The 12,935-nt window shown below is 42.9% G+C and overlaps 1 protein-coding gene across 10 annotated transcripts in view; it reads left to right on the forward strand.

Annotated features, from left to right (window-relative positions):
• LOC119374803 (uncharacterized) overlaps window positions 1–12,042 on the forward strand; it is a 122,248-nt gene extending 110,206 nt beyond the window's left edge. For 5 of the 10 annotated variants that reach the window (XR_007417929.1, XR_007417926.1, XR_007417924.1 and 2 more), the window contains one exon: window positions 9,566–12,042. Coding sequence is in view for 3 of the 10 variants with exons in the window: in XM_049420344.1 (XP_049276301.1) it covers window positions 1,266–1,409; window positions 2,757–2,931; window positions 3,714–3,837 (443 nt within the window). In the remaining 7 variants the exon portion in view is untranslated. Of the gene's footprint in view, window positions 1–1,265; window positions 1,410–2,756; window positions 2,932–3,713; window positions 3,895–4,580; window positions 4,734–9,565 lie in introns of all 10 variants that reach the window. The other 5 variants (XR_007417923.1, XM_049420344.1, XM_049420346.1 and 2 more) reach the window with 3 other exon arrangements.
• The last annotated feature ends 893 nt before the right edge of the window (window positions 12,043–12,935 follow it).

Genomic DNA, 12,935 nt, shown 5'->3' on the forward strand with positions numbered 1-12,935 from the left:
TAGCGCAAATTGAGGACAAGGAAAGAGAAGACGGACGCCTGCGTCCTATCTACACTCAAACCTCGATATAACGAACATTGATATAACGAATTGGTTATAACGAAGTAATTGAAGAATAGTCTTGACAAAGATACAATGTTACAAATAACGTTTATAACGAATTTTCGGATATAACGAAGTATTTTCATGGCAGATGTCACTTTGAAGTTTGACTGTAGTGCAGTAACGTCGAAGTCTGGGTCAGTTGGCACATGACGCTGAGGCAAAAACCAGTCAAAAGACGCCGGACAAGGGGAAGAAGTGACACACACAACGACCAGTCGGTGTGTGTCGCTTCTTCCCCTTGTCCGGCGTCTTTTTTGACTGGTTTTTGCCTCAGCGTCCTATCTAGTCTTCTCTTGTTCGCAGTTGGCACCACAAACCTTTCGTTACAGGGGCCATGACACCAAATTTTCGATTATAATCAGTGCCATGTGGGTTCATCCTCGTACGCCCACAAACAAGCTGGCGAAGTTTCAGTGCATTTGATCGAGCACCTACTTGACAACTGAATATTTTCATAAACACGAGAGCGTACTGAGGGTCGAGCAACACTGGTACACTTGTGAACTGTGACGTAACAAGCTGCTCGCTTTGCGAGCGTCGGCATTCCGGCGAACGGTTTTGTTCCATAGCCAGCTGCGCATGCTGTCGAGCTATTTCAGCTTTCTTCAGCTTCGCATCGTAGCTAAACAAGTTCGCAGCTGCTGAAACTTTGCTAGAAGATGACGACTCCGCTCCATGCAGCACACGACATCGCTCACGCCATGGCAAAATGGCAGTTGCCGGCAGTCGTACAGGTTTATAGCCGGTGACTTCGGGGCTTATTTTGCACTGAAACATTGTTTCGCAGTCACATTTTCATATATGTACAGGCACAAAGGCCCTCTATTTCTATCTTTTGCTGAAAACCAAAAATTTTCTGACCATGTCATGGCCCCTTTCAGGCTATGGGACACTGGTTTTAAAAATTCGCACAATCTTAGACTTGGTTCACATACAGCTGTGCTGAAACACGCAGACATTTCATGGCACTTGCACCCAGTGGCTTGGCAGCTACGGCGTTGCGCCAATTAGCGTGTAGTTGTAAATTTTAGGTGCACATTGGGAACGTCATGAAATAGAGCCCCAAGTCCAACATGCATGTCACCTTGCCGTAGTTTTGGAAAATAAAATCTTGAATTTTAAATATTTCTACTTGATAACTATGAGACGTGTCGATGCAGCTTTGCAAAGGGGCGGTGACACTTGGACCATGGACTGCCAAAACCAGGAACCACTGACAAGGAGGCTCACCGCCAGCAATTCGTCAAGCACCACTGAAATAACCATCATTGCTGCGAGCTCCACTAGCGGCACCAAGTTGGCAGGTGAGCCCATTATAGGTTGGCAAGGGTGGAGCATGTTCACTCTATATGGCCACTCGCCATACTTTTCAGTATCGCCAACCTTTGAAAGTTCCATGGTAATTTAACGTGTTATCCACTGCGTATAGCTTCCCCTTGCTCAAGGAGCTTCCACTTATGCTCGGGCTACTTGTGTGAAGGGCACCATTACATTATCCCTTTGCGAAGAAATTTACACAATGTGATGCCAAGGTTCTGGAGACCAAATGTAAAGCAAGTGGAAGTGTTGGAATACTGTATTTTACAGCACCTAATTGCAATGTAAATAATTACGTAATTATTGTACCTTCAGTAATGCTATAGTTATTCATGGACTGAATTCAACGACCCGCTCAAATCGCATGCTATAGCTATCTGCTGGCGGCGACCATTTCCAAAAAGGTAAACAAACATATCTTAATTCCTGCCGCAACGCCACACGTCCAAAGTCTCGTTAAACGCTGTACTGCCTTCATCGAAGCATTCGTGTATGAAAATATTCAAACCATAAGTGATATAAAGGGAACTTTAGGAAACAAGAATTCTTAATTTACCATCAGCTCAAGGTTTGCAGTAGTTTCCTTGCCAATAGGGCACAGAAAAATCGAGTTTCCAAATGAGGACGCTATGTCACAAAGGGTTATAGGCATGTGCGAATATTCGAGCACTTCGAATATTCAAACGAATATTACAGTATTCAAACTTGCTTCGACACGAATTTAAATTCGACATTTCGAAATACGTATTTGAAATAAACTAATAGGTGTATATTAGACTGCATGTATCCTTACTGTAAAGGTTGTTTCACTACGGTCAGTAGTTCTGCTGCCGCGAAAATACCTGTCCAGGAAAAATCCACACTGCTGCAAAGCCCCATTTCAAGGTTAAATGAAAGTATTGCAGTCACATCAATTAATCATTTTTGAAGTGCAAGAGCATTTTATGAGCTTATATGATCCAAGTATAGTAAATTTTAAAACTTGACGTATTTTACCAGTTATCACTTGCATCCTACTGAAATTCAAGTTCTTCTACTCTTCAGAGTTGCTTCCACTTCACTTCAGAACAAAGAATTGACATTCGCACATCTTATTCAAATTTTAAAAAATATTGTGCAGGTTGGTTCGGTCACAAAAGATGTGCTCATTTTTCTTTATAATACGTGATGTATACTATTAGATTCAAAATTATTCGCTTAGAACCTGTAATTTACTAGTATTCGCACATCCCTAGTGATGTGCACTCTAGCCACCTCGAGTACGTTGTGTGTATCGGTAAAACAGGTGCATCACGTTGCGCCACGATTAACAGGTGGCTGGCTTTTTCTTGCAGCTCTGCATCTGGCGCACGCAGTGGACGATCCCGCAGATCCTTGTCTTTCATCCAGTTCTTGCTCCACCAAAGATGTCTGTGGTTTGGTTGTCCCTCAGCAGACAGTTTCTTCTCCCTGCTGCTGCCCACTGCGTTCTCTTAATGGACCTTTGCTCGGCGATCTGCAGTCACTTGCGTAAGTACATCTACAATGAGTAACAAGAATAGAGATGCAAGGGAAGAAGACTAAAACAAGCACACTCTCAACTCAGTTTATTGGGGAAAAGTACACGCACATATACACACCCAGGCTAACTCAAAAGTGCGTGCAAGATATTACAAAAATATTAGCAAAATACACAAAATATTACAAAGATATTACAAAAAAAAAACTAAAAGTGCACAGAAAAATAAAATCTACAACGTGAAGCAGCAAAGCGATCAAGTAGCACCCAAAGAAGTGGATTCTTTTTCAGTTAGTACTAGTTATTTGCACATCTCTTCATGCAAAAGGCTTCGGCTGTTTCCCGCCTCAGTTTATTTCTGTGACAAACAAGATGAGTGTTTGTCAGACCACTTGCCACTACACTAAACAGCGTTGAGTCGGCACTTGTCTTCTTCTTTTAAGTCTTCGTTTGTTGTGTGCGCGCTGGAAGACTTTGCATAATGAATTCCTACGCACTTTCCCAGTTTTATATACTTTTACAAGAATGGGGCTCAAGAATTCAGACGCGACACTTTAGGGCTAAGCAATGCACACTTTTCTTTGCAGTCCTCAGTTTGTGCCATATTGGTGTGCTTTCGATGTGAACGCTTGCGGCACTCCACATTTGTAGTGGCCACATTCGTAGCGACATGATGCTGTTATCTCGAGCAGTTGTGAATACGTCATTATAGTGCTACAAATTTCAGGCTTTTCAATCCAGCAGCCCTGTGCATCGATCTATCAACATGAAGGTGGCTCACTTTTTCTTCTAGCTTGCCAACCTTTGCACCTGGCACACGCGAGGGACGATCCCGCAGGTCTCCACGCCTTGCTCCCCGGAAGATGACGTCGCCACTAGACCATTCCTCAGCCGACGGTGTTTCTTCTCTTTGCTAGCACCCACAGCGCTCTTCTGGTGGACCTTTGCTGAGTGATCTGCAATAACTCGCGCAGGTATATCTACATTGAGTAGCAAGGGTAAAGTCCATACGGAATCAAATACAATTTAGGGCTAAGCAATGTGGAAACTTGTTTAGTCTTCAGTTCGTGCCATGTTGGTGTCATTTCAATGCGAGCACTTGCGTTAGTCAACACTGCCTTTAGCAGCCGGATTCGTAGTGGCACGGCATTGTTATTTCGAGCAGTTGTGTATACTACTAGAGATAGTGTTTCTGTTAAAATGAGGAAAAAAGCTTATCAAGGCTATAGACAACTCGACATTTCATCAAGTTGAGCGCAGCACTCAAAACAGGGTACAGTGTCCCTGCTCTTTTTTTTTTTAATCAAGAGATGGAGGAATTTTGAGCTAAGTTGAAGTTTGCAAAACACTTCCATTATAGTGAGATTGCCTCAGCCTCTTGGCAAAAGTTTTGGAACTTATGACACCGCTTTAATTAATAATGAATCTAATACTACTGGTGCTATTGCATCTGCCTTTAATTTTCAGGCTGTCATCTACTCAAAATAACTGTACTCCCTTGCAATGTGTGATCTCAATTGTGATCTCAAATGTGTGATCTATAATTGATCTCAATTTGTCACGTGGTGGTGTTCTAAACTTCGTGCTAAATCTAGTGCATACTGGTAAAACAGGTGCATATGTCTCACAATAGTTAACAGGTGGCTCTTTTTCCTTCTAGCTTGCCAACGTCTGCATCTGGTGCATGCAACGGACGATCTTGCCGGTCCTTTGAGTGCATCGTCTAGTCTTTGCTTCACGAACTTCCTTGGTAGCGCATCCTTCAGACGAGTATTTGATCTCTCTGCTTGGTGGTCTGCAGTGACTCGGGCAAGTACATTTTTTTTTCTGGTGACGCTTTAGTGGGCTATGTGTTTGCATAGGCCGGGTCATTCCATGCCAAACGTCCCAGCCATTTTGGCGACAATCTCAAATGTACAGTGAACTCCCGTTAAGACGAACTCGGTTAAGACGAATTCTCGCTTATACCGAACAACTCGGGACCATTTGTTTGGTTTCCCATAGACTCAATGCAAAAAAAAATTCGCTTAAGACGAACCACCCAACTGTACTCTTCTGTTAAGACGAACTTTCGCGATGATCAACAACGCTAGCGATTCTGCGAAACGAACACTGCAGTCTTGGTGGGGCATTCAGGCAACCGAGAAAAAGCAAAAAGATGAAAAAAAAAGCACTTCCTGGAGCAAAGACGCGAAGCAAATCGCGACGCGAAGGGCGCGAGATAAACGAAGAAGACCGGTCAGCGGATAAAGCCAGAATACCCTCTCACCCCCAGCCTGTGGGTGGGGGAGGTGTGGGCTTTATCAGCAAAGAAAGCAACAAAGAGAGTGGGGGATTTACAACTTGGACCCCCAAGCCATTGCGTCCTTTTGTATTCCCCCCCGTTCTTCGGTTTCCCAGCTGGAGTACAAAAGAGAACAGAAGAACACAAGAGCTTGGGGCCCCTCCGCCGTGGTCAGAGGGGCGAATGCAAGGGGAGTGGGGAAAAAAAAAGAACGCGACAACAGGAACAAAAATGGTCTGTGCATTACAATCGAGTACGAAACCGAAACCACGATCGCGGCGCACTCCCGTCAGAGGGGTCAGGTGCATTGTCATCGCCATCACACAATGGCGGCCGAGCACGTGTATTTTGTGGTCAATTCGCGTTGGTTCGCGTAGGACCTGTACGCGTTCTATCTGTTCCCAGTGAAGTGCAAATTGTGATGAGCCATTTTGATTATGGAAGCGCACGACAAAGGAAGGCTATTTTGCACAGTGAATATAGCTGCGTCGTGTCTTTTTCGTGGCGAGGCTTGTGACCGTGAGTAGCCCGATGGGATATCTTCAGCTGCACGTCGATCAGGAAAAGTTACTACGGGCCGAAAACGGGAAAATATCCGGACCTCGAAAAAAACCTTGCAGACTTTCTTAAGCAACTCAGCGTATAATGACTTTGTCAAGGCAACAGCACGCGACCGAGGCGTATTTAGAAGTGATCTTAGAGCCAGCAAAAGGCTCACAGAAGAAAACGAACTGCCAGGACAATAAATTTTACATTCTTTGAAGGAAAATTGTGCTTGTCTCTTAATTTTTTTTTTCTAATCGTCAACATAGGAGCGTGTTACAGTTTTATCATTAAAATGTGGTAGCAAATATCTTCACGAGCATTTTTATTTTTGAACACGCGAAAATCGGGTGCTCGTAAGATTCGTGTAAATACTCTGCTTGAAGGCATAGTCTTTACCTAGATGAGCCAAATAAATGCTTTTTCTTGTATTTTTGCCCCACATTGTAAGTCTACTGCATTCAGTGTTTCAAGTAACATATTTGGATGCACTTGGCATATTAGCATGTCTCTTTTTGGGGGCACTTCTGATAAGCCGAACTCCTGATAAGACGAACAGATGACCGCGGTCCCTCCGAGTTCGTCTTAACGGGAGTCTACTGTATTTTAAAAAAATTGTGCTGATTTATTGCATTGAAAAGTGATTTGCTCGAATATTTCGGGGAGAAAAAAATTTTTGGTCACATGGGTGCCTTCTGAATTTGCCAGAATGTCATCTGGGTGTTATTTGTACAAAAATTTATTCTGAGAGTACTATTGTTTCTTGTTTCAATACCATATTTGGTTTACCTATTAAGCAAAGGTGTTTGTGTCAGCTGTTTAAAGCTTAATATTAGTGCAATTTTTCTGCCATAAACGCCTTCAGGAATTTTGCCAAAAATGTTCTATGTTTGCATTTTTTCCATTGCGATAATGCGCCTTGTGTGAATATGAGTAATGAATACTTCCTCTACAGAAGGTATATTTTGCAATAAAAACATTGTCAGACCCCTCAAGTTTATAACATTATGAGAAAAAAATCGCGAATTTCAGAAAATTGTAGTTTTTGTCCACATTGAGGAGTTATTTACACCACGTGGTGCTCCAATTAAAAATCGGCTTTATACCTCAATCGAAAGCAAATTCGTGATTTTTTCTCGTAATGTTTAGAAACTTGAGAGGTCTGAAAATATTTTTATTGCAATATATACCTTCTGTAGAGTAAGTATTCATTACTCATATATTCATACAAGGCACATTATCACAATGAAAAAAATGCAAACATAGAACATTTTGGCAACATTCCTGGAGGCGTTTATGGCAGAAAAATTGCACTAATATTATTAAGCTTTAAACAGCTTACACGAACACCTCTGCTTAATATCTAAACCAAATTTGGTATTGAAACAAAAAAACAATACTCTCAGAGTATATTTTCTTACAAACAACGCCCAGATGACATTCTGGAAAATTTGGAAGGTACCCACATGACCAAAAAACTTTTTCTCTCCGAAATATTCTAGCAATTCAGTTTTCAGTGTAATAAATCGGCACGATTTTTTTTTCAGTACATTGTGAGATAGTTGCCAAAATGGCTGGGACGTTCGGCGTGGAATGACCCCATATTGCCAAGCGCTAGTAAGCCTTCATCTAATAAAATATTCTGCAGCATTGGGGACGATCATCTCTTGAAATCCAGTCTTGCCAAATCATGTTAAGGAGAGTAGTGGAAATTTTGTAATGTGTGTGAGCGCAGACTCCCGGTGCATTGCAATACCATTTGTGGGTTGGTCCAACTTCATCGCGCAAAATCATCACTGATAATGGATTTCGAGAGCATGTGCATGTCAGCAGAAATATGTCCGTGTGTTCGTTTGCCTGTACCTGCTGTCTCATGTATCTGTGTGGTTTTCTGGTAAGAATTTGTTAATCAGAACGGTACTTTTTAAAATTCTTCCAAATAGCCTCCTTGTGCATGGATATAAACCGCTGCCAATTGATTCCCACGCAGCGAAGGCTCCCTAAAAGTCGGGCGCCGTAGCTTATCACAGACTGACAGCCTGGTAAAATGGTGGGAACACCATTGAAACTGGCCCTTCAGGCTTGAGCTTCCAGGCTTCTCTTGATCGCATTATGGCTGATGCAGCCCTGACATGAAGCAGGCAAACTTTTTGCTGTGCGCAAACCTCAAGAAAATCCTGAAAGGTCAGTTTCGACTATTGTACGGGCTGTCAATCTGTGATAAGTCGCTTCATCAGACTTTCAGGGAGCCTTTGCAAAGTGGGAATCGCATTGGAAGCGGTGTATCCAAGTTTCGAAGAACTTTATATGTACCGATCGGATCAATTCCTCTTAACAGACCCAGTCTCATTACTTTAGACAAACCCTTTCTGTTCTTGCACTTCCCATTTTAGTTTAGTAGGACTGACAATTAAACTGGTTGGTATAAATGCACAATTATAAAAGGGCACCACGAGCTAAGACTAAATCACTGAGGAACACTGTAAACATAAGTACCTGAATGGGTACAGGGCTTTTATCTGTCGCCACGTATGGGTATATATTTGTGTTCAACGCATGTGAATAAATGTTCCGTTGAGAGTTCAGCGCTTCTGTTTCGTGTGTTCCTCCGTGATTTTGTCATGCTTTGTGTCACAGTTTTGTATTTATGAATCCTACTTTAGTACCTCGCGCTGCTTTTACTACCAGTCTACTGCAGTGTCAAGTCATGTGCAAATAACATATGCTTTCTAACTGTAGATGAGATTTCTACGCCTGCATGTGCTTGCCACTATTGCTGCACTTGGTGTTTCGTGGGCAGAAGGTAGTGAAACTTCCTATGCGAAATACATTTAACTGACACTCGAAACTACTAGACTCTCATCTAGATTGAGCATACCAGTACACCTGGGGCACTCCACTGTGAAACTGCATTTTTGCTGTTAACGAACTGCGTAGGTTGCGAAAGCTTCCAGAGGCTGAAAGTAGCCACTGTTCCTAGGCTAAGCAGGCATTTGGCTTTGGTACATATAGTGTCCCCCATAAACATGTGTTGCTATGTGTACCTTAACAAATCTAATAGACAATTAAGCTAAGGAAAGCATAGGGGACGCTATTTGTTAACTGTAGCGTGATAACATAAATTGAAAGGAATTAAAGTGGTCGAAAAAGCGCCCATTTCATTGGTGGGACCTGAACTCGCAACCCTCAAATTACGCGTCCAATGCTCTACCAGTCTATGATGATATGCACATCCCCATCCACTTTGTTGGGGATCTCTGTACATGTAATCTCTGGGAGTGTTAGCCAGTGCACCACTTCTAGCTAAAGTGGCGAGTGTGACATTCTTTTCACCAGAAGGTGTCACGTGATCTTTGCATGAGACGGCTGCTGACCAATAAACCCTCGTATGCTAACTTAACGTATTGACTCTGCCGGGGCGAGGCCCTCTCTCTGAATGAATGAAAGAAGGGGAATTTTTTTCAGGGACTCATTTATTTTTTAAACACCACATAAATCCAACAGACAGTTAGCCCAGGGTAAGCATAGGGGACATTGTTGTCTTTAACTGTAGTGTGGCAATTGTGACGTCAATTGAAGCAAATTAAAGCAGACGAAAAATCACCCTTTCGGTTGGTGGGATTTGAACCCACAACCTTTGCATGTCTCATTCAATGCTCTACCATGTGTGGCAAAAAAAATTCCCGTTCTTTTGTCCACTCCTAGGCTAAGCAGAACTTCGGCTTTGTCTCAAATATAGCGTCCCCCATAAACTTGCAATGCTTTGTGTCCCTTGTGTATCTTCACGATGTCTAAACATTATCTTGGTGTCCTTGCAGCTTTTCTACCCTCGATCCCATTCAGCGGATGCTATGTCCGAACCCACATCGCCTTTCATGTCCAGCCAGTGCCTGCAGTGGGCAAGATGATCCTCCAGTCCTGTCCTGTGGCCAAGGCGTCCCTTGGTCCACGACTCTCCTTCGGGTTCTCACCTCTTGCTCGCCTTCTGTGGAATGTATCGTGCACGAAAGCCCATCGCTGCGGCCTGCCCTTTTCGATCTTTACTCCATGTAAGGACTGTTTCGTGTTGCTGTTCATCATGGCTCCGCTGTGACCACTAGTGGATGAAAAGTGGGTGGTGCACTGCTGCTCACCCTGCCCCAGCAAGTCTTATGCCAGCGATCTCTGGATCTGCCCAGAGCTACCAGCTGTTCACGAAATTCTGTGCAATGCATCGGTGCTGGTGATACAGAGCCTAACAATGTACAGAGCTGTTTGAAGGATAATTCGATGGTTTTCAGAATCTACCACTCAAAAAATAATGGCATGCTGTTCAGCCGCTTTATGGTGCATCTCATGTTTTTAGACTGTCAAATATATTGGACCAATGTTGTCGATTAAATTACACAAGTTTAATGTTTCGTGCAACATTTCAATCATGCTCATGTTTCACCACCATATCAGACTGCAGTGCGATTGATTGACCCATCGGCATGTGTTTGTTGGCCATAATAGAGGCATCCATTCATATTGTGCCATGTAGTGGCATATTGATGCTCTTTTGCATTAAACTGCATGGAAAGCTGGGTAACTTGGTACGGATTCATCTATCGATCTGCACGGCAGAGGCTCTTCTGTGTATGCATTTACCTGTGTTGCGTATCTTGGGCGACACGCTCTTCCATGTCACCTATTCACAACTCAACTCGGTGGCTCCTTCGGTTCGGTTTTAAGGTTGTTGTGCAGATGCACTCAACAGGTTCTCATTTGTCCAATTAAACGGTTCAGCTGAAGAGTCGCCAATTGTTACATGGGGGTGATCGAGTCTTCACTTCTTTGGAATCTGTTCGCTTCGGGCATCCTGGTTGGAGGGCGTCCGGAGCATTGGTATATGGTCTTTGCTAACACTTTAACATCTTCCTGCTTATGGTCCACAACTAGTAAGTGCCTGTTACATCCTTCGATTTTCCTCCACTGGTATATGCGTTCCAACTCGGCAGTTAACTTTGCATGCTTCGGTCTTGCTTCACCTGTAACATGTAAAAGCATCAATATGCCAAAAAAGTGCACAATCTGACTGGAGGGGTACGTGGGGGCGGGCCATAATTATGGCAAAAACAAACACTTGCAGCCTGATGGGAGTCTGATTCGACATGTATGGCGTGTAATGCTTACCTTTTTAGTCGGGTGCTGTAGTGTCCTACAAAAGCTTATAGAAGAAAACGTATACAGGCGACAATAAGCACAGTGTGGCAGCAACACGGTGTACTGTACCTTTTGGGTGAAGACTGTTTGGTTCTTGGTGACGTTCTAGAATGTGGACATTGTTAATCAGGGAATCATACGTACGTGTTGTTTAGCGCCCTTTGAATGTTCTTAAGTTGTTTTTTGCCAGATTAGTTTCCTCCAAGCTATAAGTGTGCACAATGTGTTTATGTAATAAAGATAAATGCAGTGAATACATTGTTAGATCTATGTTGATCGCTATAGTCACATACAACTTCGAAAGACTGGAGAGGCCCTGCCCAGATAACCGAACCTCACTGTCAGTCTGGCTCTTGACATCAAGCCTGGAGTGTGTGCCCATGGGTGCAGGATTGTGCGCATCAGCCTTTGAGTAGGAAATGCTGCTGACTTCTTAAGTTGTATCAGTCAGTCTAGTAAGGTGCAAAGTTTTATTTCAAGACTTTATTGTGAAACATCATTTAAAATGCTTAGAAGTATTGAGGCTTGTGTTAAGTTGCTTATTTGCTGCTCTGCACATCTGCTGCTGTACAATGTTCCTTTCTAGTTTTGTTCCACATTTACCAAGCACTTCTAGGCCTCTACCATTACTGTAATCTTTTTCTTCCTTTTGCTAAGACATAGTGTCTCTACATGGCTTGTCCGATTGAGAGTATGTATCGGTATGCCATATGTTGTTCATTCCAGTCCATAGTACTACCACTTGTCTTCACCCGGTAATGTGTGAATTCTCATGTAGATACTATATTTTTCCTCCACTACATGTGCAGGTTTCCAAACAGTGTTGTTTGTCAAAGAACTTGTACTGCTGTGTTCGTTCGCATTCTTTCTGTTCCAAACATAAATTTTGTAGTTGCTACAATTTGTGCAATTAAAACATAAATTGTGTGTTAGTATCCCTCTTATTTAGCGCTTGCTGGCACTCAACTAGTCAAGCACTTCTCTGCACAACCGGGCTCGCCATACCAGTTAAGGTGGTGAAAAGTGTTGCTCTATATAAGTGCAAGTCATTCATGGACTAGACATTGGAACTGTAGGTTGCTCAGATAAAATGGTACATTCACAAGACAGAAATCCAAACAAGGTAGAAGTTCAGAAGATGGAGGAGGCTTCAAGAGATGAATATTCTTGACCACGGGGTGTTGCTGGAGTCGTTTCGACGAGTGGTTTTGTCATCACAGCAATGTGGGGGGGGGGGGGGGCTTAAAACAAGACCACTTGTCAAAACATCTGCTCCAGCGATGCCCAGTGTTTAATAATATTGATCTATGCTCAAAACTGGACATGCAGGTTAAGTGCAATATTTTGCTTGCCCTATGCACCCCCTTGTGTGGAAGTGTTTATTTCTCTACATATTGTTCAAAGTTGTAATTGGATAATGTCAGATACTGATGTTTAATGGGCGAGTCTACAACTGTAGATACAGATGCGATCTTGCTACCTTGAAGTGACATCTCTGCTGTGTCACAGTAGGCATTGCATAATGAGGCCTGGTATCCCACTAGTCACGTTTAAAGCGGTGAAAAAGCATCTGCCATTTGGGACTGCACGTACCTCTATGCTCTTCTTGCGGGCCATGTTTGATATCGTACACCTCTTTGACATCTTCTGAGATCATTACCGAACTGAGCAACTTAAGTTACAGAATAAAATGAATGTTGGTAAACTAGTTCAGGTATTACTAAAGATTCTGAACGAAGAAGTTTGTTAGGGGACTGGAAGTCCAGGAGAAGGAAGTGACAACAAAGTCTGCTTCTCAAAGCTTGATGAATGTAAGTAAACACAAGGTTGAAGTCAACTTGGTTTCGAGATTCCTTTAATTCCAAGCACGGTAAGTGATACGTTATAGGTGTGGACAGTAGCTGAGGTGCCGGAAGCAATGTTTCATGTCCCAGAATCTCTCGAAATACATCGTCGAATTCCACAGAGAAGCTTTCAGAAAGGTAAGTTTAGCCTCGCATAGTT

The sequence above is a fragment of the Rhipicephalus sanguineus genome, chromosome 11, assembly GCF_013339695.2.
Source record: "Rhipicephalus sanguineus isolate Rsan-2018 chromosome 11, BIME_Rsan_1.4, whole genome shotgun sequence".
NCBI classification, from domain to species: Eukaryota; Metazoa; Arthropoda; class Arachnida; order Ixodida; family Ixodidae; genus Rhipicephalus; species Rhipicephalus sanguineus.